The 26,189-nt window shown below is 39.0% G+C and overlaps 1 protein-coding gene across 2 annotated transcripts in view; it reads right to left on the reverse strand.

The window, feature by feature from the left end:
* The window catches only part of SLC44A5 (solute carrier family 44 member 5), a 312,707-nt gene that overhangs the window by 27,170 nt on the left and 259,348 nt on the right, over positions 1 to 26,189 (reverse strand). For both annotated transcript variants that reach the window (XM_032494582.1, XM_032494583.1), the window contains 6 exons: positions 17,613 to 17,697; positions 13,135 to 13,263; positions 12,250 to 12,310; positions 9,536 to 9,659; positions 7,888 to 7,971; positions 4,163 to 4,275 (listed from right to left, as the gene is read on the reverse strand). In XM_032494582.1, coding sequence (XP_032350473.1) covers positions 4,163 to 4,275; positions 7,888 to 7,971; positions 9,536 to 9,659; positions 12,250 to 12,310; positions 13,135 to 13,263; positions 17,613 to 17,697 — 596 coding nt within the window. The remainder of the gene's footprint in view (positions 1 to 4,162; positions 4,276 to 7,887; positions 7,972 to 9,535; positions 9,660 to 12,249; positions 12,311 to 13,134; positions 13,264 to 17,612; positions 17,698 to 26,189) is intronic.

Raw genomic sequence — 26,189 nt, forward strand, 5'->3', positions numbered from 1 at the left:
CATCTCTATCTACACTTTCATGGTGATCCCAGCCAGGCTCATGGCTCTAGTGCTCCTGACCCCTAAACACATTTCTTAGGCTAACTCTTTCCAACTGCCTACTTGACATCTCTACTTTAACACCTAATAAACATCTCAAACTCAACATATTCAAAATTAAACTTCTGATCAATTCTCTTTCTAAATCAAGCTTGCTCCACTCAAACCTTCCCTGTCTCAGCTGATGTCAACTCCAACTCCCCAGTTGCTTAGATTAAACCCTTTGAAGTCATTCTTGACTCTTCACACTCTCTCATGAGCTGCACTCAATCCATCAGGAAATTCAGCTGGTTCTACATTGAAAATCTGTATGCCTATCCTTATCGCTACCACCTTGGTCTGAGCTCCTCTTATCTGGCACGCGGATTACTGCAAGAGCCTATCCACTGATCTCACTGCTTTGTTCTCTTGCCCAACACAGAGACTAAAGCCACCAACATTTCACACCCCCCTTCTCTGCTCAAAATGCTACCTTGCCTTCCCATTTCACTAAGGGTGAAAGATTTACAGTAATCTGTCTTTGGCCCTCCATAAATTCTATGACCTCGTCTACTAGCCTTCCCTTTACTCATTAAAGTCATCCACACAAGCATTCTAGCCATTTCTTCAACATGCTCCTACCTTCAGGACTTTGCTCTAGCTATACTCACTGTCTGGAACTGTTCCTTTATCTCCAATGGCTAACTCCATGGCCTCCTTTAAGTGTTTTCTTAGATCTCTTCTCAAAAAGGGTTACTCTACTAATGCTGCAATTTGTACTCCTTGCCCTACCATGATACTCTCAATCCTCCTTTACCTGTTCTGATTTTTCTTCTTCCCGTGGCAAACATCACCTTCTAATAGATAATTTGCTTAGGCTTGTAAGTATCAGGAGAGTAAGAACTTTTGCCTTTTTGTTTATTGTTCTTTCTCAAGAGCCTAAATAGTGCCTGTACACAGCAGCAGCTCAATTGATATTTGTTGAATTAACAAATAAAAGAATGTAGAACTAGATATGGATGTCACTTCCCTCACTTTCCTTCGTATAATAGAGTTTCCTGTCTCTATGGATTTATATCTTTCATCAGTTCTAGAAAATTCTCAGCTAATACCTTTCAAATATGCTGATAGATGTTAGACCCTTCTCAGTCTACTATCTCCTTTAACCAAACAATCATGTTTTGTCCTCTTGTCACATTCTGCTGTATTTTGAGTAATTGCTTCAGAGATTCATCTTTCACTCCTTTAATTATCTATTTTACTATATAATCGATCAATTTAATTTTTATTCTAACACTTCATTGCTTTGTTTTGTTCTCTTTGGTTCATCTTCATGTATGCCTGGATATTTTTGATGATTTTTTTATTTTTTAAATTCTGTCTTTAATTCTGAAACATTTTAGACATGATTATTTCATGTTCTGTATCTATTTATCCATACTTGAATTTCTTGGAGACCTCAATCCGAGGTTTATAGTTTTTTGTTTGTTTCTTGCAAAAGGTCATTCCCTTGCATGTTTGGTAACCTTTGACTGCAACTCATACTTTGTTTATCTTAATCTGTGGAAACCTGGTGATCTAAATTGAAGGTGCTTTCATCTAGAGGGGATTTATATTTTTTTCTGTTGGCATCCAAAGAGTACTACCAAACTGGAGTCACTTTATACATTTTCCAGGATCCCAGATCTACTCCAGGAGTTCAGGTCTGATCTTCTACTCTTCTGCTGGCTCTAAGTCTCCTGATTGTAGTCCTGGTGTGGTCACCCATAATTTCACATGTGCTTCCAGCTCAGTTCCACATTTTTTAGCTTTCAATTTTTTTTCCCTTTTGAAGAGATTCCCTTTATTTCCTGTAAGCTCATCAAAACAATACAATATGATTTTATGCCATTATTTCATAGCAAGAGGGCCCTTCAGATTATTTAGTTGCTTCACACTGGTGGATATGAAAGTGTCAGCAGTGTTTTCCAATTTATTTTTCTATTGCTTTCTCACTCCTGTCCTAGTATTTTGTTTGTTTGTTTCTAAAGGTACATTCCCTGGGCTTCAAGTGCTCTTCCCTCAATAATATTCCTGCATAATAACAAAATAATAGATATCATTTATTGAACAATTACTATGTGCTAGGCAGCTTTCTAGGTTCTTTATATACATTATTTAACACTCACGGATTCCTATTGTATAGGTAAGGAAACTGTGAATTAAAGACATTGTGTACTTGCAGAGAATCACACAATTAATATGTGATGAATCTAGGATTGTGCCTTTTTCAAACTCTAAATACATGTTTGTAACCATGGTGTTATACAGGCCTCTCTTGTGTAACTCTTAACTTGTTCTGGTCAGTAAGAATTGTTCCACTGCTGTTTATGAGCATTTGGCCACAAACAGCTTGGACTTTTCTCAGCTCAGTATGACATATGCACATTGTTCTTTGCTCTAGTAAATAGGCTGCTGTCAGCAGGAAATGGTTGTCTCCCATGATCTGTAGAAAGTCCATTGTCTGAACAGTAGCAGAGGTAAGTTACATATAGTCTGAGTTACTTACACTCCCCAATCAGGTTGAACATTTTCCCACCCAACAAATAGCATCAAGCTTACTAGCCACAGCATTAATTGCTGAGTTAGCACTACCTAGGGAGTCAATAAGGAGCTGAAATCAGTTGTTTTAACTGTACTTTTTATATATTGAACATCCTTCTCCCTTTAGCCATTGTCAAAGTCGCACTCTAGCCAATCTCAGATTTTTCTTGCTCCTTATTAAGACAAGCCAGTGAAATCAACAGCAGACTTTACCTCTCTTCCCTTCTTGAGGACAATAAAAGATGATGGACTCACATGCCCAAACTCTAAGATGGCAAAGGGCAGGGGATATTTTGAGTTCCAAGGAGGAAAAAAAAAACCAAAACTTTAAGAAGAAAAAGTTTTCTTGGGAGTTTCAGACTAGGCTGACAGCAGTTCTTGGGTTCCTCCACCAGACTGACCCACCTCTTCACAGGCAGCTGCACAGCAGGGGTAGATACGGAATGATACCTGGAGAGACCCGAATGATGGTCTAGAAACCCAGAGAGGAAAACGAGCAGAACAGCAACAATAACGCAGTACATACTGAGTGTTAACTGTGTTCCAGGGACTGATCTAAGAGCTTTATAGTCGTTGTCTCATTTAACCCTCACAGTCTTGTGAGATGGAGATACCATTATTGTGCTGATCTTATGGATAAGGAAACTGAGTCTTACAATCATTGGGAAACGTTTCCGAAGTCCCCCGGTTACATTATGGAGCTGCGATTAGAACTTAAGCTAATTATAAATTTGGGGGATTCTGCTACATTCTTATTCTGATAAAGTCCTTCTCTGAGTGACAGAAAGAGGAATTCTGTGTGTGTGTGTGTGTGTGTGTGTGTGTGTGTGTGTTGTAAAATCTCATCGTCACGCTAAACAGTGTTGTAGGGAAAATCATCCCTTTGAATACAAACCTCTCAAACATTCCTCTATTGGCCCAAACATTTATTAGAAGACTGAAAAGAAGCTGCCACAAGTGCTATACGGTTCCTTAGGAGAGACTTTAATTCCTTTTTCAGTGTTTGCATTTCACCTGTACGGCATTTGGCAAAACTGAGTTGTTATTAGATCTCAACCTTGAAATAAAGTTATTCTCCATCCAGTGAGTGTAATTCAGAGTACTTGCCTCTAGAGGGTGTTGCCTCATTAAGGTGTACTGGCCAACGATTAAAATGCGTGACAGTACCTGGATTAAAAGTGCTCAATCGAAAGGGAAAATTGATCACACTTCTGTAACTCTGCAGACCTGGCCTTTGATCAGATAGAAAAGTCAAAGAGATAAAAGAAATTGTCTGAAATATTTTCCATTAACCTAAAAAGGATTCTTCTCACCTCTTCCCTAATACCCATGAGGCATGAGACCAAAGGCTGGTAGGGAAAAAGAGTAGAACATGCTGATGGCACTTTTTTTCCCCCAAGATAAAGAAGAAATAAGTAATAGGGACAATATATGCAAAATTAAATAAACACCTTTTTTGAGGGGAGGAAAGAAAGATTCACGGCAAGTAAAACTGACAATGGCAACTGAAAAGAAGATTACGTTGTTGACATTTGGTGATTTTAAGAGAGGCGATACCTACCATAAGCTATAATCCCAATCACACCGAGGGTAAAGACCCAGAAGAGGAATCCAGCTGTGAACCTCAGGAGTATCACGAACAACCAGCTGAGGAGCATGGCGATGGTCAGGCCGCTGCGGGAAGAAATGCACAACTCACACAGGGCTCCAGCGTGCTAAGCGTAACACGAGGAAAACAGAAAGACAACTCTTTTTTTCTCCTCAAAATAATCCTTGATTGCTTTATCTGGCTATGGAAACATTTATGTTATAAAGTATGGATAGTTCTGCGAAGGCTGTCATGTGGAAGAGCAGGAACATCGGGGACACTATGCATCTGTCATTTGTGTGTGCCTAGGTAAACTGAAGTCCTGTGTCAATCACTTGTTCCAGGAAACACACAGTTCCTGTCTGCTGTGGTCCTATTTCTTTTTCCTTCCCACCTACCCACCAAGTGATAAACAGGAAAACATACCCACGAGGAATTTGTGCTAGTTCCATCTGCCTGGTGACTGGTGAAAACCTGATGCAATGTGACTGTCTAGCAGTAAGGGACAAGCTTAAGGCAGAGAGACAAGCAAAGTAACCCCTACGCAGCTCCCGAATCCATGATTTTGCAGCCATGATCATTCTGGTCTAATTATTTCTAACAGTTTGTGATGTTTAACATCGTCAGATGTTTATTTTAGGTCCCCAGTGGTCTGTGGGCCATTATTTGGAGCCATGATAAGGCTTCTGTGTCTCCTGGGCCATATGAACTTGATCGAGCAATCAACAGCATGACTATTTTCCTTCTGTTTTGATTTCTTCCTGGGGTTTGACTGAGCCACCAGAGGTACTTCCTTTCCCACCATGTATCCAGGTTAAAGTCAAATTGGATTCTTCTAGGTAATTTCATCAAAGAGAAATCACTAAGATTGGAAATCTGGCCGATGCTTCTTATTAAGAACCAACACCCCTGGTGCTATCTGCAAGTTTCGAAACAGCAACAGACAGAGCCTGGCACATTTACTGAGTTCACTGTCTTCAAGTGCTATCTTTAAAAGGAAAAAAAAAATTTTAAAGAAAATATTAATAAGACTGTCACTGGATCGATGACAGCACGTGTCAAAGCCCCATCTCAGCTCACAGTCTGGCAGAGCCTGTGCTTTAAGCTTCAGAAGTCATTCCCTTTCAAAAACCACAGAGACTTTAATGCTGAAACACTCTATAGGGCTGAAGAGCTATTCTACAGTATAGTCCAAGGGGAATATTCAAAAAGCTCAGAGGGAAAACAAAGGAAGATAGCTGTTTACTACTCTGTGTGTTTTCAATTTCCACATTAAACACTCTAACTGAATAAACTAAGTCCCAGCACGCCAGTCTTTGGCTTTATGTGTATGAAATAGATGAGAGCAGAAGAGTTGGGGAAAAGGGCGGTGTTTAGGTTCTAGCGGTGTGAGTGGTGCCTGGGCAAGGAGTATTTCCATGTGTGTGGTGGGAGTGGGGAGGGCAGGAGAGCCTGTCATAATTTACACCCTTTTCAAGGAAGAGTGGACAAGCCAAACTAAAGAAGAAACATAAAAGTTATCTAGTGATATGTGGGTCTGACAATAGGGGCACTGGTTTCCTGTCAAGCAGAGTCCACAAGAGATGCACCCTGAAATACACACTGGGAAGAATTACTGTAATTGTTTAAGACAAAGCATCAAAATGAGCAAAAGCTCATAAAACTGTGTAGTTTTACAGCTCTAAAAATTACTCACTAGTATTTTACACACAATGCAATTTGGACTTTATTAAGCACCTTATAGTCAAATATATCTTGTCTTGTTCCCCTTTTGTTTTTATAACTATTCCTTGAACCCACATTTTCTATACATCTCTATGGTCCAAGAACCATACTAGGAGTTGGGAAAATAAGGATGAATTAGACATAGTTACCATGGTAGAGTTGATCAGAGGGAGAGAGAGAGGTAAATAAAATACAGGATGGTAAGTGCTACATAGAAGACAGGTATATGTTTATGTATGGGTACACACACACACACACACACACACACACACACACACACACACATACACAGTGGGTATGAGGAACACGAAATGGCAAGTAATTTATTATTAAATCTTGGGAAGTCAACTGGATAAAGAAGATGTGGTATATTTACACAATGGAATACTACTCAGCCATAAAAACTGACAACGTAACGCCATTTGCAGCAACATGGATGCTCCTGGAGAATGTCATTCTAAGTGAAGTCAGCCAGAAAGAGAAAGAAAAATACCATATGAGATCGCTCATATGTGGAATCTAAAAAAACCAAAAAACCAAAAACAAAAAACAAGCAAAGCATAAATACAAAACAGAAATAGACTCATAGACATAGAATACAAACTTGTGGTTGCCAAGGGGGCGGAGGGTGGGAAGGGATTTCAAAATTGTAGAATAGATAAACAAGGTTATACTGTATAGCACAGGGAAATATACACAAGATCTTACGGTAGCTCACAGAGAAAAAAATGTGACAATGAGTGTGTATATGTCCATGAATGACTGAAAAATTGTGCTCTACACTGGAATTTGACACAACATTGTAAAATGACTATAACTCAGTAAAAAATGTTAAAAAAAATCTTGGGAAGTCAAGAAAGACATCATAAATGACACAAAAGCTAATTTTAAATAACGAGATGGAGTTGCCCAGGACACAAGGAAGGATATGCTAGGAAAGAGGACAGAATGTGCAAAAACGTGGGGGTTCGACAGTCTGGGGCTGGGCATACTATCTGATGTGTTCAGAATATAGGGTTAAGTGAGAAACATGGATGGAGAGGAATCTGAGAAACAGCTGGGCCAGGTTGCAAAGGGCCTTGTAAGTATCGGAAGTTTTTACTTTATACTTTGATCTCTAGGGAACCAGAGAGGCTTTTGAGGTGCTTAAGGTACAGGAAGGTGACACAAGAGCCAGACAGTAATGACAGTCTTAGACATATCAAACACAGGTACCTGCTCCCGTAGAGCGACTACATTTTCCTTTAACTTTCAGGAATGCAAATCTTATGTCTGAAAATTTAAAATCTCCTCCTCCCTCCAGATACCTTTTCCAGCTTCTCATAAGAACAGTGACTTTGACAATGATGATAACAAACATTATGTGGAAAAGATGTGTTAAAAAAATAAGATGATCCAATAGATAAACAAGATTATACTGTATAGCACAGGGAAATGGATACAAGATCTTGTGGTAGCTCACAGCGAAAAACAATGTGACAATGAATATATGTATGTTCATGCATAACTGAAAAATTGTGCTCTACACTGGAATTTGACACAACATTGTAAAATGACTATAACTCAACAAAAAAATGTTTAAAAAAATAATAATAAGATGATTGTTTGGAGGTCAAGGGAAGGACAAATGAGAACCAGAGAAATAACACTGCATCCACTGTTAAGATGTGATGAAGAGCAAACTTACTACAGATGAGGCCCCATGTGACTTGAGGTATCTATTTATAAGAGTACTTTTACGTGTAATTTAGTGACTAAAATTAAAATGTATATTCTTGTAACTTTCTGCTAACACTGGGCAGATTTCCAAATATCTCTTCCTCATCTTCACTCTGTCTGAAAAAGAAAGTGGCAGGAACTGAGATCTGAGTCAACCTTTGATTCATGAAAATGAATAGGGAATTGGAAGAAAAAGTTCTACAAAGATCAAATCAGAATGCAGCCGGAGAAGAAACACCTATGTTTTCACTTACATGAGAATCCAATACCAAGTTGTCGCATAGTCTTCAAACACTTTTATTCCAATTGCCCTCGCATCAAGGACTCTATTGACACCACTGAATTCAAAGAAGGAAAAAAAATCAATTATTTTTTTGACTACCACTGAACAGAAATGTTCTTGCTATGATAAAAGAGATTTTCAAGCTGCTGTTCTAAGCATATTTTTAGAAACCATTTATTAGTCGTGCCTTTTCCTAGTCACAACACTACATGAGATGTCACTTTGGTAAACCTACAAAGGTAGCTGTAGCCACACACGGAGGGAACATGACTTTCAAGAATAGTAAAGAGACTCTTTTCCAACATACGCAACATGCCCTCAGTGTTGCAGGAACCTCACGGTAAGACATGAATTTAAATGGTAAGATCAGCTTTTAAATTACAAAATCCATAGAGCCAAGAATGAATATCATAGCTAATTCCCCTTCCTAATCCTCTGACAGCACTGTAGCAGGAAGGCACAGAGGGGCACATTCAGAACAGTGCACAAATTATGTGTCCAGTCTGATGAATTATCAAAGTGAACACGCTTACGCAACTACCACATTGTCATTCCTTTCCCTTGGGTGCTCCCATTACACACCTCGCCCTTTCCCTAAAGTAACCATAATCCTGACTTTTGTGATTACAATTTCCTAGTTTTCTCTTTAGTTTTACCACTTATATATGCACCATAGGATAATTTAATGTAGTGTGCTCACTTAAAAATTTTTGATCAATGGACTTGTACTATTACTTTATGATTTCTTTCACATAGCTTTGTATTTGTGAAATCCATCCATGTTGCTAATATATTCTAAATATGCAGGATCTGCACTATTCTACTTGGACTGCTAAAATTTTTCGAGAAAGAACAATAAATTTTAAGAATATCTTCATTTTTCATTTTTAACAACAGAGCTATGGGAGGGTACTCTGCGTGTTCATGCTTGTGCACACACATGTGTTGTGGTAACACAGGGAATTATATTTCCCAATAACTTGGGAACGCCACCATGCAGACAGCCAAGGGAAACAGAAAATTTACTCCACTGCGGTTAGCACACAGAAACTTGACACGGTACTGAAATAGTGGTGTCATGGTTGTTTTATCTTTCTTAAGGCCCCCTTCCCTTTAAAACATCTGGCAGTTTTTATCATTTCAGTCATTTTTTAAAAGAAAAATTGTGCTTTTAAAAAAGCCCAGGTGTTTAAATTATGCTCATTAAAGTAAATTATAATATGAAAACGAATCTATGTTTGTATATGTATGACTGAACTAGTGTGCTGTACACCAGAAATTGACACAACATTGTAAACTGACTATACTTCAGTTTAAAAAAAAGTAAATTATATTAAGGACTTTCAGTATGTTTCCTAATGTCTCATTTCTATACCTGCTGATAATGAAAAATTTAACCCTCTTGAAAAACAGAATTGTTCTTTCGAATTCCTTCTGGTTTCTCTTTTACTTGGTTTTCCTAATGGAACACATACCAAGTTCTCCAGTCCACAGTGAGACATGGATGTTTCACATAATCCATCATTCTTCCTCTATAACCTTTAACCTAATGGACACTTTAGTTTGGGTGTAATCCTGAGATGTACCAGAATGGAAGCTGGGAATGTAGATAAACATACTTCGCAGCTGCCCTGAGTTCAACAGCATTTCTTGTCCTTCCACTTCCGTCTTCAAATACTGTCTTATTTCCTACAGTTAAAGTGCCATTTTGAGTAGAGAAGTCAGGGAAGCATCTCTGGAGAACTGTAAAAACAAATTAAAATTATAGTAATCACTTTTCTTCCTTCATGATGTCCTCCCTTTCTTAAGCTTTCTGTTATTTAGAATCAAATTCTTATTGACAATGTATACATTGCTCAGTATAGATAATTGCCCATTATTAGATAATCGGATTCTCTGATGGTGCTAAGGCTGATACAGAAGCAAATACGATCACAATCAGAAGCTACATTTAAACCTGTTGATTACCTGATACAAGGTATAGGCGTCAAGTACCCGTGAGCAGGACACAAAACACAGGTTTTGTGAGAGTAATGCTGACAATGTACCTCTCATGGTAAACACGTTTTAATAAAAGACTATATTTACTTGAACAACTGGATGAATTTACTTTTGTTATTAAAAAAAATTCTTAGATACTCCCTTGAGTGAAACCTTGAAAACCAGAGGTTAGTGAACAATTCCTTGGGAAAGAAGGAACAGCTTAAACTATAAGCTACTAAGACAATTGAATTTTTATTTGTAAAGTCTTAATAATTTGTCTCCCTTCCAGCTTTTTCACTTGGAAGTTTTTTTTTTTTTTTTTAAAGGTGCTGGAAATGGAAATTCTAAAGCTATCAAAAATGGCCCACACCCTTGTTCTACATGTTCCTTCTGGGAAATAACTCATCTAATCTGTCAGCTTCAAATACTAAATAAGCTCATTAGATATTTGGAAAGTGGACCACGGTGGAACTCCGTAAATATTTGCTGTTGAATGAGCTAATCTTTCTGAGTCTCTGACATGGGAAACAAGCCCTGCCATTTGAAACTCTCTTCCCTTGGTTTATATGCCCAGATTCTCTCCTGCCCTCCCTCCTGCCTTTCTGTGTGTTCTTTCTTTCCCTCCTTCAGTATGACTGTTCCCACCTACAGAGTCCCCCAACCCTGCTTTTTCTGGACAGTAACTCATCTAATCGGTTAGCTTCAATCACTAAATATGCTCATTACATATTTGAAAAGTAGAGAAAATTTCATGAAAGAGGATACAGAACTAAACCTAGTTTTATCACCCACAGCAAATTACATCAACATTTTGATGTAATTCCTTCCAGTCCTTCTTCTGTAAAAATTTTTTTTAACTTACAACGGTAAGTACATGAGGTTTTGTCCCTTGTTTCTTTCTTTTAATATTACTTATTTCCTTATAAGGTATTTAATGAGTGAATTTTATTACCTGCACACTGCTGTATCAAGTACTATGCTTAATATCCTCTTAGAGAGGATACAAGCTGATTTCAATGTTTACCTTAATGTTTCCTTCACTAGATTGTAAAAGTCTGTGCCTTATTATTTTGTATCCCCAGTGTACATTTTACATTGTGTGATTTAACCAAACTGCACTTGTAATAGCAGGAACGATTATCGTACTTTTATACCTTTTTTTTATCTTCAGTGACTATAATTCATTTTTACCTTTTTGCATAAAAATTTGTAACATTGTTTTTGGCTACAGACACTTGTTACCCAGGGCTTCCTAGTAAAATGCAGTTGCTTCCCAGACTTAAACTTTGCTGGAGGGTCTTTAATGATTCAGAGAAGAGTGATAGGAGCATGGAAGACATTATGTTCGGTGGCAGCTACTTCAGTGGTACCTGACTTTCTACTCAAATTGACAACGCTTGTTTTTCTTCCATATTAAAAGAAATATGTACTCACTGTGGAAAAACAGAGAAGAAAAAAGAAGAAAGAAGAGAGAAAATGGCCATAGTTTTGCCACCTCCAAAACAATCATTTAATATTTCACATATTTCTTTCCAATCTTTTTCTTTGAATAGTTTTTTTGTTTATTTTAATTTATACATGCTTATCATTATAATACATACAGAATTTTTCATTTGAATTAACATTGTAACATATACACAATACGTATATGTAACTTTTCTAAAATATTTCATTTAATGAATACATTATAATTTATTGAAGCATTCACGTACTCTTGGATAATAGAGTGTTTCCTTTTAATTTTCTTTCTCTTCTTTTTTTTGATTCTTTTGAATAACATTGTGATGGACATCTTTATGTAAAGGTTTTTCCCTATAGTTGGGATTATATCCTTAACAAAGGAAAATGAGTGATTATTTAATTTTCTTCTAAGCAGAGTTAAAGTTTAAAATTTTTAAAGAAATAAAATGTTGATTAACTCAGAAGACATATAAATATTTCAAATTTCAAGTGATAAAGACAAGTATATGCCCCACCATCATGTCCCAGGCATCTCAACAAACTTTTTGGCTGAATTCAGAGGTGAGTGTGTTTGAGTGTCTGTGTGTGTGTTCTCATAGAGCACCAAATCGTCAGTCTGACTGGGATTTTAAAAATCGGTTGTTCATCTTTTATGTGCATATTTATGCAGCCAAACCCAAAACCTCACCAAGCTCCAGTGGAACAGCCCTGGCTGGAGTCAGAAGAAGGGGCTTTATAGCTCTGGCTTCCTTCCTAACTATGCCTGGGACCTTGGGCCATTCATAGGACCATTCTTGGCCTCAGCTTTTCAGCTGTGAAATAAGGCAACCGAATTAAATAATTTATTGATAGATTCTTTGTTTCTAAGGGTAAAATAATCACCACTTACACGGTCTGCTTGGAAAAATCGCTGTCGGACAATCATTATCCAGTAAAACTTGTGTGAGAGTCTAAAATCGAAGGAAAAGTATGTTAACGGTTCAAAGACTATATGATGACAAGGTTTATTCTTCCTGTAAAATTTTGTCCTTTCAAAATTCAATTCCCTAATAATCTTGCTAATTCCAAATTATTCCCCGAATAAGAGTCATCGTAAGGTGATCACACACACAACTTTGACACTCCTTAAGTGTCCTAACTGTAATTCAATTAAATCAACAATAATAAAGTCAGACCTGCTGAAACTAAGGCACACCTTTGAAGATGTGTATCTTTGTCTTAGTCACAGCCTCAGCCTCCAATCATTTCATTTTTTTCTGGAAAAAAATGGCATCTTCTCTAATTTAGAAGCCGTTAGTACTAATTAATACAGTGAGGCTTTAGAATTCCCTTATAAATCTTAAACCTAGGTAGTGTTTGGGGATTTTTTTGATGAGCAATCATCAAACCAGGTTGGGAAGTAAAATTCTTGTTACTAAGTGGCCCTAGGGCTTTATCTCTATGTGAATGAAATGGTGACTGCAAACGCCATTTAGCTCCTAGCTCCTGAGAGCAAAAAGTCCATCCAAGTAGAGAACTTGCTGGCGTCAGGGAATAGCTGATGCTAACTTACCAGACCTGAGAGCCTTGTATGATGCCCCAAGTCTACAAAATGATATGCTGTAAATTATGTGTGTGTTATACGTACAAGCATACTTGTATTTTAACGGAATGGTATTTGTTAGCAATCATTTCCTAAAAGATATCGGAGCCTGTCCAGTTACAAATGCTCACGTTACACTTGAGATTGAAACAAGTTGAATCCTTCTCTAGTTTTAAGCTTAAACACACATACCTTCGCAGGCTTAAGAATAGCGGACTTGCAGAACTGGCTGTAGTACGCCCAGTAGTTTCTGTCTCTTCTGTATGTGAATTGTATTTCCATGTAGGTTAAAAATTTTTCTGGGCACTTGGAAACACAGATCTATGAAATAAAGAAACACAGTGGTGGGGACTAAACTGAGTTGAACAGACGAAGGAATTATCTGCCAGGTTAGACTTCTAAGTTATCCACTACCATAGAAGAGCAAAGCACCATTTTTCATCTAAGAAACTTACACCAATTTTCTAAACTTATTATAAAAAGGAAGATTTCATGTACTAGTTATCAACCTCTGCTCCTTGCCTGTTGATGTTCTGTTAAAACAATAAGATGCCATACAATGACAAACTTAGTTTTACCTTCTGATTTGAGATAACTGTAGATCTACATGCAGCTGTGAAAAATAATAGATCCTGCACACTTTTCACCCTGTTTTGACCAATGGTAATAACCTGCATAACTGTAGTACAACACCACAACAATACTGATATTGTTACAACTCACTGACGTCACTCAGTGTTCACCAGTTTTACATGTGTGCATTTGTGTGTGTACGTGTGTGCAGTCCCAAGCAATTTTATCCTTGTGGATTCATGTGTCGGCTTCCACAGGACAGTGATGCATTTTTAATAAAACATTTTCTTATGATTTTCTGAATTAGTAAGTGAGAGTATAACGCAAGCTTAATTCTGCCTGTGTAGTTTATGTATTTCCATGGTTAGTATCTTGTTTTCTTTCCTATATATGAATGAAATGGTAATTTAAAATGCTCCAAATATTGATTACTCGTACCACTAATAACTGTCAGTGCCAGTGAATTCTCAAAACATAACAGGGGTTTTTATTACCATAAGAAACTAACAAAATCATGGCTATTTGTGGCAATCAATCATTGTTATTGTCTTTTATCAAAACCAGCCAAATGTGGGCAGAGAGGTCGCTGATGCAATTATTTTACATTAATGAACTTTGGGGGCCTATTAATGCCAAATCAGATCACCCTGCTAGTCCACAGAGCCACTGTGGAGTGACGGCAATCCAATTAGCAGCTCTACAGAGAGAGCAGAATCAGGGAAGATGCACTCTACTGATTTTGCTTTTGTTTGTGATTTCAAACAACAACAACAACAACAAAACCAAAGATCATATGGAGACATGAGAGTTGCAGTCAATCCTTGAACATTCTCTCCTCCAGCTTCAGTTCCTCCTTATGAAAACCCTCCCAGCTCTGACTTGCTCCATCTCCGTACTGTACTTTGGTAACAGTTCTCACTGGCCAGACTCTAGCTCAACCCCCGTTGGCAGTTAGGTAAAAACACGGCTGCTGAGCCAACATCTCTTTCTCATCTTTTGGGTCATGTTTCTGCTATACATGAGGACGTTTGGTGTCAACCCACAGCTAAGGTCATAGATGGATAACTAAGTGGATACGTCGGATCTCACAATTAATACCGTTTCGTAGCAGCACCAGTCCAATTGCTTTTAGAAGTTTTGACAAGGGAAGCAACCCATCCGCACATTCACACCGCCATACGCATTTTCCTTCTCAGTCTCTCATACACACGCGCGCGCACGCGCACACACAGACACACGCCAAACACACACACAATCACATATACTTCTAGAGGAAATATTGAAAGTTTCACAAGTATCCTGCTATGAAAGTTGAAGCACTATTTAGGGCCATTCACAGCATCCAACATGCTCACATTTTTTGGAAGAAGGCTAAGGTCATTATCAATGCAAATATCAAAAGTTCACTCCGATTGGAGGTAAGCTGAAAAAAACCATTCACAGTACTAGGAGCTACCTCACAGACGTTTCAACCTTGGCAATTTACTTACATGACTCTGAAAGATAACTGAACTGGTTTCCCCTGTTGGATACATTTAAATGGATTTCTAAAAGTGAATACTGAAAGTACCAACGCTTTCACAGGGCTTTAAATGATGGTAGCAACTACTGAGTTGAAACCACAATGATTTCTGTATTTATGAACACACACACACACACAATGGCTACTACACATATAAAGGTGCTGTGGATGCACCATATAAAAGAAAGTAATTCAAAGGGTTAAAAAATGGTATGTTAAGGAGAATCACATCAAATTTCATTCTAATCACCAATGAGCTGTTAAAAAACAATATAGCAACTGCTCCTTACTCTCTCTATCAGGCCAATTTGTTCACTTCAAATAGAGTGCTGATTAGTAGCAATCAACATATAATTAGCTGAAAATGAAGGTCACATTGAGATTGGTATCCTAATTGATCACAGTCTGTCCTTTAAAGGCTTATGACACATGTCTGGGCCATGCCGCAGTTAACAGAAAGCATAATGCATAAAAATATGGCTTGGATCAGGAGATACACTATTGCCTGGCAGACTAAAAGTGAGTCTGCGTCATTGACGGCTAATATTTATTCTGACTCAGTTCTGATGTTTTGTGTAACCACAAAGGGGCACGCTGAATATAGTTCTTCCTCATTGTTTTTACATCTTCCATTCATATAGGGTTAACACTCTAATATAAATTAGGATTTGGTGAGCAGAAGAGAGAGTTACGCTGACGCTTAAAGCACCACATTTGCAGTGAAGAAAGGATGATCCAGGAGACAATTTCTAAAACAACAAAAAGCAGAATGTGCAAGGATTTTTTGTTTCATCACAGGGATGATGGATTTGGATAGTATAGTGGAAAAATTCCTAGACTGAGAATAGGACTGTACTGATTCACTCACTCACTCACTCATTCAACAAATGTGTACTGATCACCTACTCTAAGCCTGTTCTAGGCACTGAGGACCCAGTAGTGAACAAAAACAAGATAAAAGTCCCTACCCTCAAGCAGTTTACTTCCTAGTACAGGGAGATGAGTAACAACAAATGGGGAAAGTTGTTTGGGCTAAGATGGTAATAGGTGCTCTGGAGAAAAAGAAGGCTAGAAAGAAGGCTAGAGGGTGACAGGTACCAGGGTGGGATCCTAGCTTTAACGAGGTCGCCAAGGGAGGCCTCACTGAAAAGGTAACCTGTGAAGGCAGACTTGAAGACTAGTGATCAAGCCATCGTCACCTGGAGAAAGAGCACCCTAGGCTGGGGACGGCCAAGTCAGGGCTGGGAAGTAGGGGCCTTCCTGGATTCTCTGAAGACAACAGGCGGTCAGCAGGGCCGAGAGCGGTGAGAAGGAAGGCAGCAGCAGAGGCGGTCAGAGGCGGGCAGACAGTGAGGGAGCCCGTAGGCCATTGTTAGCACTTTGCCTTTTAATCTGAGTGACCTGGGAAGCTACTGAGGGGAGAGGGCTTGAGCGAAGGAGGGACATCATGTGACATATTTAGCAGGATCACGCTGGCTGCTGGGTAGAGAACAGGCTGAAGGAGGCAGGAGGCAGGGCAAGAAGGCTGAGGATAGACAGGAAATAATCTCCCAGGTGGATGAGCAAAGGACCACAGGATGCAATGGATATGGAAGTTCCTCCTAGAGAACACAACCCAGGTCGAATAAAAGACTTTCCCAGTGCCGTGCACCAAAGACGGCTATGCTTTTATGCCTCCTCCCTTTCTGAATGGGACTTTGTATCCTACTTTTCCTAGCCCCACTCCCCGTTGTGCATTTAGTATCAAGACCTGATAGAGAGACTATTCATCATCCATAGATCCTGGACTTTAGATTAAAGACAGTACCACTCAGAACTCTGGGCTCTCTCCCTTGGGAAGAAGCGTACTGCGGAGAAGGGAGGGATAGACTATGGAAGATACAGCTACTGTCCATTGCAGTCTGTGTCTCTTGTTTCATTTGTTCATGGTAAGGAGGCCACCCAGCCCACAACTACATTGCTTTACTCGTCCCTTCCTGCATGTAGAGTGAGCGTAAGAGAACTGAGGAGTCTGTGGCATATGAGTCGAAATGCAACATGTGGCCCTACTGATGAGGCTTTAAGAGCAGCTTTATCCATCCTGTCTCCTCCTGGCAACAGGCTGCTGCAGCTGAGGACTTAAGGGATGAAAGAGCCACCAGATGAAAGGAGGCTGGAGGAGAGGGGCCCAACGACCACAAATACTGCCTTATACTCTTACGTGACCAAAACGAGACTATTGTGTCACAGAAAACCTGGGGTTTACTTACAGTAGCTGGCATTACTCTTCCTAATACTGATATTGAGAAAAATATCTCCACTTCTCTGGGCTGCAGTTTGTTCATTTATAAAAATAGGTGGTTGGACAAGATAATTACTAAGGTTCCTAGTGATGCTAAAATGACTAATCCCTGCTTTTTTTTAAAAAAAAAAATTGTATTTGAACAAACATGAGTTCATACTTCTATCTTCCCACCTTCCATAAATTCATTATTAATCACACACATACCCCGAACTCGAATGGAATTTCCAAATTCTTTCATCCAAGAATGTTTAAAATTGCTAATGACACCAGCGAGGCATTTCTCGGCCTTACCTGTGTGGTAGGGCACTGTAGGTTCACCACCACAGAGGGACTGGCACAGCTGAGCAGGTTAAAGTAAAACAAAATGGTCTTGTTCCTAAGAAAACAACATAATATTTTTAGTGATTGTGAAAATATTTCATATCATTTCAGACCCTCTATATATTTTTTAATACAACATGACCTTTAAAAATTGGCTTCATTTTCCCTAGACAGTTGCAATATATTCCTCAATTCCCCTTTAAGCTGCCTAACAATAAAGCACCTTTTTGTAATAGTAAAAAGTTGAAATAATCAAATTGGCCATTAACAGGGGATTGGTTAAATAAAGAATTCCACGTCCATACAGTAAAAGACTATATTGCCATTGAAAACAATGTTGAAAAAAACATTTAACGGACGAATTTTAGGAAGCAATTTACTAAAGAGTATTAAAATATGATTTAATCTTCATTTGGCAAAAGCAGGTGTAGCAAGCATATCATATACAGAAACAAATTAATCTGAATGGTGGGATTATATTTGTTTAGATCATTTTTGTACTTTTATGGGTTTCCTAAAATAAATATGCATTATGTTGGTAATCTGAAAAAAGATAAATAAATTGAGTGATATTTTCTCTCTGTTCAAAATTCTGGTCAGTGGCATAGTGATGGGACAGGACTGATGTGTGTTACCACTAGCACTGAGTGGAAGGATTACTCTGCGTCTGGCAAGCCGTGGTTCTCCTTTAAATCTCAATTTCCTCATCAGCAAAATGGGGATAATACCAGCCTGACCTACTTAACAGTGGTGTTGAGACGACAAAAGATAATGTGTCATGGACTCAAGGCAAGTGGTTGTCCAACTTCTGTATGCGTCAGCAACACCTGGAATGTTTATTGAAGATTGTGATTCCTCACTCCTTCTCAACCTTTAAGAGCCTAAACCTTAGGATATACAGCCTAGGAATTCACGTTTTCCCCTGCACTTCCCAGTAGATTTTGATATAGGTGAATCTTGAGAACATACAGCCCTAAACATTCAAGAGGAGTGTTTCCAGAACTTTGTCAAGTCCCCAGCTAATTAATGTGACCACATACCTAGCATAAAATGTATACTAGACCACTGAGGAACACTTTTCCTGCTGACTCAGAATCACCAGGTAGGATCCAAATCTATAAAGGAAGCTCTCCACAGAAAATGTGGGCTAGATCCTTGCATCACTCCTACCCTCTTCCTGCCCCTGTTTACAGAAACAGGTGGGGGGGAGGAGGTAGATTGGAGACAGCAGAGTTGCCAGAATACAATCATTATACTTAAGAGGATGTTCCCCCTTCCTCATTACAAATTACACAGAGGTCTGAGAGAATCTCTCATTGAGACTGAGGGTCCCTGTAGGAAGGGCAGACCAGCATCTCAGTTTCCATGTGGACACCCCTTTATGTGGCAAACTTACTAGTCAGCCCTCTGTGCCCATTTTGGCAGGGAAAAATGAGACCCAAAGAGATTGCAGAAGAGTTGAGATAAACCAATGGAGCAGAAAGAGGGCAGCATTGAAGCAGCCTGTTATGGGGGGACGTGGAGCCAAGTATATGGGCTTGCATCTTCCCGGTGGTACTTCATCTGACAAGAGACTGGAGGTGAATCACCAGGGGTGGAGCCAAAGTGGTTTGGTGGAGGGCAAGCCAATGCTGATTTCTCAAATCAAAGAACTCATCGGTGAGGATTTCCCCAGAGAATGTCCACTTGTAAGCCATGAGGGAGCTGGCCTTTGGATGCTTACCCCAAAGAGGGTGTCTACGGATGGCTAGTTACATCTTAGCTGCAGTAGCAACAACCATATGGGACTAGGGCAGTGTTCAGGAAAGTCACAGGTCCTCCTCCTCCCATCTGCCACAACACAAAGAAAGAGCTAGAACCAGAAGAGAGGGAAGAGAAACAGGCCCTCTCTCCCACTCTAAGTTCTCTTGCAGAGTTCAAACCTGAGCTGGGGAGTTGGAAGAAACAAGGTTCGAATTTTAAATTGGACTACACTCAACTTTTTTTAACAACAGAAAGGGTTTAGAAACTATGGAATCTATCCAAGATGCCAAAACAAGAAGAAAAGAATTTGAAAGAACATTGTTAGAGACAATGATAGGGGAAAAACAAACCCATTTCATGTTTGTAACCCCAATGCGCTCAGATGGCTCAAGAATCTGGCTATAAATTCATATACAATATGCACAAGGCAACTTCACGATTCCACAAGAGTCAGCTCGGCTCTTTCACCACCCAAGCAACTGTATCATCCACATGCCGCATGCGGTTCAGATTTGTACCTAAGCAAATGAATAAACCATTGCATGTCATGGATCACTGGAGTCCCCTAGGAGTAGTTAAAACTGAATGGTAAATCAGTAAGTGTCAAGGTCCCCCACAGGTAAAATTGATTTATAAACTGCAAAATGGCACATAAATTCAAGTTATTCCGCAGATTATACTTATCCTCGAGGGTAAAGTCTATACCGTGTTCATCTTTATATCCATCTACCTTGCCAACACTTAGCCTAGTACTTGGCCCATTCTAGACACTTATTAGACATTGTAGAATGAATGAGCTCAATTTCAGATTAACTGTTTTTTCAATATTTTAGAATCCTCCTTAGTTTTTCAGCACAAATCGATAGTCATTCTATCACAGTTTGATATTCTCTTAAGCATCATTGACCCTCAGATTCCTTAGGTACAAAGCAGATAGTGCTGCCTGCAGCTGAACAATTCCATGGAAGTGACTGAGGAAGGAAGTAACTCATTATTTACCTTGAATTATATTTCCACCATGAAATAACAAAATAGAAGCAACTACTAACTACTAGTTCAAGGTGATGTATGATGCACTTAAGCCCATCTCTCTCCTTTCCTCATGGACTCTTCTTTCCTTATGGAGACTCATGAGAATAAAAGAATAAAAGTACAAAAAGCAATAAGCCTCACTATATCAGCTAAGGATGTGGAGGATGGGATCTGCTCACAACTGCACAAGAGAGTTCAACAATTTCTGGAAGATGGAGAGCATGTGAGAACATGAGTGATGAATGCACCATAGAAAATAGACACAGAGAAAAAGGGATACAATATGCCTGTTAGAAATCATGACACATTCTGGGCTTTAAGTTGAGAGTTAAGAAAGGTGGCCAAAAGTGAGAAGATTAATTGAAGGTTTATATACAGATCTACAGTGCAAATCAGCACCTCTCTGCTCCTCCCATACCCCTATACTTAGAATTCCAGCATCCAGGAAAAGTAGGCAAAAACAGAGGCCTCCTTTGTTGAATGAACCTTCTGGGGATAACAAGGCCTTTTGTGGGATTGGGTACCCCAGTTTACAACCCTTCACTTTCTGGCATTTAAAAGCCCACGCTGGACAGCCAGCTTCCCACCAGTACATGCTGGAGTGAAATCTGACAGCCAACACCATGTCACCACCCCATACTGGACAGAGGCCTCCCTGCTAACATAGCATCAGAGCAAATTCACACAAGCAACCCAATTCTTTCCTGAGTAAGAATGGATAACCAAGTAGCATCAGGAACTTAAGACAAATCAGAACATGACAGAAAAAGACTAAGGTAAAAAAAAAAAAAAAAGAAAAGAAAAGAAAAGAAACCCTGATGCTGCATGAAATAAAAATAATTCAGGGCACAGGAGGGACCTTTAAAAATTATTTTCAGAGTAATTCAGGCAGATGATTCACAAAATAAAAATACTATGTTATTATAGAGGAATGCTTAGAAAAACAAGATGGCTTTAAGAGATTAAAAATATTATCAAAATTTAAAAAATCAAAAACAAAACTGGAAAAAACTTGAGAAAATTTCCTAGAATACAGAATAAGAAGTCAAAGATGGAAAATATACGGGGAGAAAAAAGAGGAATGAAGACTAATGCAAGAGGTCCAAGGTGAGACTTTCAGAGTTCCAAACAGAGAATCAATAAAATGGAAAAGATGAAAACAGCAAAGAAATAACTGAAGAAAAATTTCCAGAGCTGATGAGTGTCATAGTTCTTTAGAACTGTTCTTTAGAATCATTGAGGACTGAACCAAAATAATTTTTTTATAAAAGACCTATATCAAATTGTGAGATTTTAGAACACCAAGAATAAAGAAATGATTTTAAAAGATTTCCCAGAGGAAAAAAGTCTCTCAAGGTATGTGAGTTAGACTAGCATTAGACACACTGGAAGCCAAAAACCATGGAACAATGTCTTCAATTTTCTGATAGAGATTGTCTTTCAAGGTACACTTCTAAAGCTAGACCATCAATCAACTATAAGGAGGGAGAAGAAAAACATTTCCAGGGACTTCTCAAATTTACTTCCTGTGCTTCCTCTTCTTAGAAAGATAATCAAGAATGTTCTCTATCAAAACAACGGTGTCAACAAAGAAAGAAGACAAGTTGGGATACTGAGGACAGTTCATGGGACATGCTTACACGAAAAAAAAAAGTTGTTTATCTGAAATTAAAGGGGATTCTGTGTTTTTATTTGCTAAATCTGGCAACTCTAGAAGGAGGATCCAATCTACTCAAGTAGAGAATGCCCAGAATTAAAGCAATACAGTAGGCCTAAAATTTACCAAGTCCTGAGTGGAACCAAAGGACAGAAGCTCTGCCAGACAGGTATTCAGAGAAAAGGGGGCCTCTGAAAAACAGGGCAATTGGGACAGCAGAGAAACCTGTGGTCCTGATAAAGACTATTCAAGAAAAAGTTGCTGGCAAATTAAACATTATACAAAAATGTCACTGCCCTGTGTTGAAAGAAGCAAATTAAAATGTAAGATGATGCTAACCTGCAAATAAAGTGTAAGATTTGGCTTTGATATCAAGGACACAGTAGAAATGCAAGTGTAGGAGGAAGGTTATAGCTCAAGTGGTAGAGTGTATGCTCAGCACCCAAGGGGTCCCGGGTTCAATCCCCCATACCTCCTCCAAGTGGAAATCGATGAAGTCAACCTCATTACCTTCCCCTCAGGAAACAATGCAAGCAGGGTTTGAGGTTTCATTTCTTCCATAAATAAGAAATGCAATGTAATGAACAGTGAATAAAGTTTACAGATTTATTACAAAGTAAAAGTTTTATTTCTAACTTCTAGCATCAACCTCCCAAGAGAATATGAAAGATTCGGATGAAGGTGCAGAACTGGACTTTATGACAAACTTGATCACGTAAAGGGTAAATACAGAAAGTGGAAGGTGGAATGGGAAAGAAAAGATGGAAAGAAGGGTATTGGGGATAATCTCCTCCTTTTACATAAAGAGGAGTTGGGATACTGACAAAAGTTAGTAGACCAAGCAATAGAGGCTTCAGTCTACTACTTACTAACTAAAAGAAAATCTAAAGGTAATAATTTAACTGTTAAATATGGGAGGAGGAGGGGGCTCAGGAAAACAGATCATGCAAATGAGTTAAATCTTCATTTTTCATAGCAGGTTATCAATGGATACTGCCTAAAATTAATAAAGCAGAAAATGAAAGAATATGCTTATGATTTAAAGTCATGCAAAAACTGCCAGAAGAACTAAGACCAGCATTATGGACTGAATGTTTGTGTCCCCCTCAAATTCATATGCTAAACGTGATGGTGTTAGGAGGTGGGGCCCGTGGAGGTGCTTAGGTCAGGAGGATGGAGCTCTCATGAATGGGATTAGTACCCTTACCAAAGAATCCTGAGAGAAGTCTCTTGTCCCTTCCTCCATTTGAAGATGCAGAGTGAAGGCGGCTATCTGCCAATCAGGGAACATGCCCTCACCAAGAACCTGACCATGCAGGCACTCTGATCTTGTATGTCCAGGCCCCAGAACTGTGAGAAATACATTTTTTGTTGTTTATTAACTACCCAGTCTAGGTATTCTGTTATAGCTGCCCGAACTAAGACAACCAGACACAGAAGAGATTATTTTTGTGGAATGAAATTGTGGGAAAGGAGTCCTAAGGCAGGAGACCATTGCTTTTCTTGCTTTTATGATAAGCTGTTCATTATTATTTGGTTTACTGTCACAGGCGTGTATGATTTTGATATAGATTTTAAAAATTAAACCACGTAGTAGGTCTGGGCTTGTAGTATGTTCAAGCAAAAAGATTTGTGAGACCTCCTTGCCATTTTATAAGAGCTTTTTCAGTGAACTGAAGACAAAGTTATTGTTTCCCTTAGATGCCAAATTGATGCAAAACTTAAATGGAAGAGCTTTGTCCTCTTAATCGTTCCTGTTTCCCTGTCTGAAGTTCATATTAGGAGGATGGGTATTTCAGTCCACCTAATTTGGTAATTGGGCTGCATCAGACAATATTCAAAGTTGTTTCAACACTGTTTATAAGCTGAAGTTTTTGTACTGGCCAGAAGGTGGCATCAAGATCAACTGAGTGCTTGCTTTTTAGTAGAAATCCCAAAGAAAAGGCTCATACCCAAGAATCATGAATAACTTCCTGCAACTCAAAAGGCAGAGAAAGTTACACACATCAACAAAGCACATATTTTCCTCTGAGTCTGTTTTATCTGTTTCGTCATTTTAGGAAACTCCCAGTGTTTCCTCCAATATCCTTTCGGTTAGGCATGGATAGACAAAGCACAGAATGACCAAACTCTATCCCAAACACTGGCACACCATCTCTAAGCATGGAATTTAAGCTCAGTTAGGAATGTTTTTGAGAGTTAAGAGTCAAAGCATTGCTGTAAGTGTGACACCAAGGAGTGCAAATACTCTGTTACAGTCTAACAAGTGTGTCCTGGACTAAACTGTCTGGAGTGCCTAAATTGCTCACACATCCTAACATCGATGCATTCATTTCATTTTGCAATATATATCAATTATACTTCAATAAAAAAAGAAAATACACGCACATTTATTTGTATTTCTTTTTCAATTTAATGATACTTTTTACCAGTTTATGTTCAAGATTTTAAGGACTAGATTAAACATGGAACACAGAAAAGCAATTTCACTATCAACGTGCAGCGCTAAGGAGTACAGAATCTGGAAAGTCTGCTGTAGTCTTATGGAGGTTTCCCCTGTTTTGTAACAAGTTATTTTTCTCTTGCTGCTTTTAAGATTCTCTCCTTGTCTTTAACTTTGGACAGTTTAATTATAATGTTTCTTGGTAAGGGTGCACCTTATTTGTAATTTTCGGTGCTTCCTGGATCTAAATGGATGCACCTTATTTGTAACTTTCGGTGCTTCCTGGATCTAAATGTCTGCTTGCTTCCCCAGGTTAGGGAAGCTTTTAACCATTATTTCTTTGAAGAAGCTTTCTGCACTGTCTTTTTTTCTCCTTCTGGGACCCATATAATGCAAGTATTGATCCACCTGATGATGCCCCATGTGTCACTTAAGTTATCTTCACTCTTTCTCATTCTTTTTTTCTTTTTTTCCTCTGATTGGATAAATTCTACTGCCCTGTCTCAGAGTTTGCTGATTCCTTCTATGCTTACCTAGTCTGCTGTTGAAACTATTGATTTTTTCACTTCAATTTTTATATTATTCAATTCTGTGATTTCTGTTGATACTTTCTTAGATTTTCTATCTCTTTGTTGAAATTCTCACTTTGTTTATGCATTGTTCTGGCCTCGGTGAGCATGTTAATGACATTTATTTTGAATTACATCAGGGAAGTAATTTGTCTCTGTTTTATTAAAGTCTGTTTTTGGAGCTTTATCTGTTCTTTTGTTTGGAACATATTCCTCTATTTCTTCATTTTCCTTGCCTCTGTGTATTGGTTTCTGTGCATTAGACAGATTGCCTCTCAGTCTGACAGAGTAGTCTCCTGTAGGAGATGAACCTTAATGTTCAGCCTAGCCCCAGCTCTCAACTGTCTCTCAAACCTTTGTGCATGTACAAGTTGCCTTCTTTGTTCTTAGTGGCTCCTGTTAGTTGAGTAGTGCCAAGATCTGTCAGTGTCCCAAAGGGGTGGGTCTCAGTCAGCTCTAGATGCAGGCTGATTGGAAGCTGGACCCTCAGATACCAGCTTTTAAAGTATGTAAATAGATCCCTTTCTGGGAAAGACTGGGAAAATAGGCATTTCTGTCTGCTCCCTTTGCACTGATCACTGAGGGGATAGCCAGTATGTGGGACTGATGCATGAAAGCCCCAATGGCCATTAGAGCCAGATCGAGGGGTGTATCCCCTGGGTGGCAGTTGCAAGAGCTGGGGCACTAGATGTGTGCACAGGTTCCTTCCAGGTAGTCAGTAAAAGCTCGAGCTGCCAGAGGGAGAACACAGAGACAGTGCCCACCGGCCTCCCTAAACCTCTGTGGAGGACTGAAGTCATCCCCTAGACGTGTGCCAGTTAGAAGTCTGACCCTCAGTCAGCAGCTTTGGAAGTATGCAAATAGCCTTCTTTCAGGAACATACTGGGAAATGGGTGTTTCCGTCTGTTCCCTCTGAGCTGAGCCTGGAGGGATTAACCACAAGGCGCTCTTGTAAGCTATTAAGAACTTCTTTGTTTGCTATAGTCTTTTGGGTCTGTGGATCCAAGGCTCCTGGCTTTCAGAGCTGGGTGTTTTGGGGGCCTGTCCCTAGGGTCAGAGTCTTAAAAGCTGGGGCACTAGATATGGAGTCCAAACCTTTTAGT

This window comes from Camelus ferus, chromosome 13 (genome assembly GCF_009834535.1).
Source record: "Camelus ferus isolate YT-003-E chromosome 13, BCGSAC_Cfer_1.0, whole genome shotgun sequence".
NCBI lineage: Eukaryota > Metazoa > Chordata > Mammalia > Artiodactyla > Camelidae > Camelus > Camelus ferus.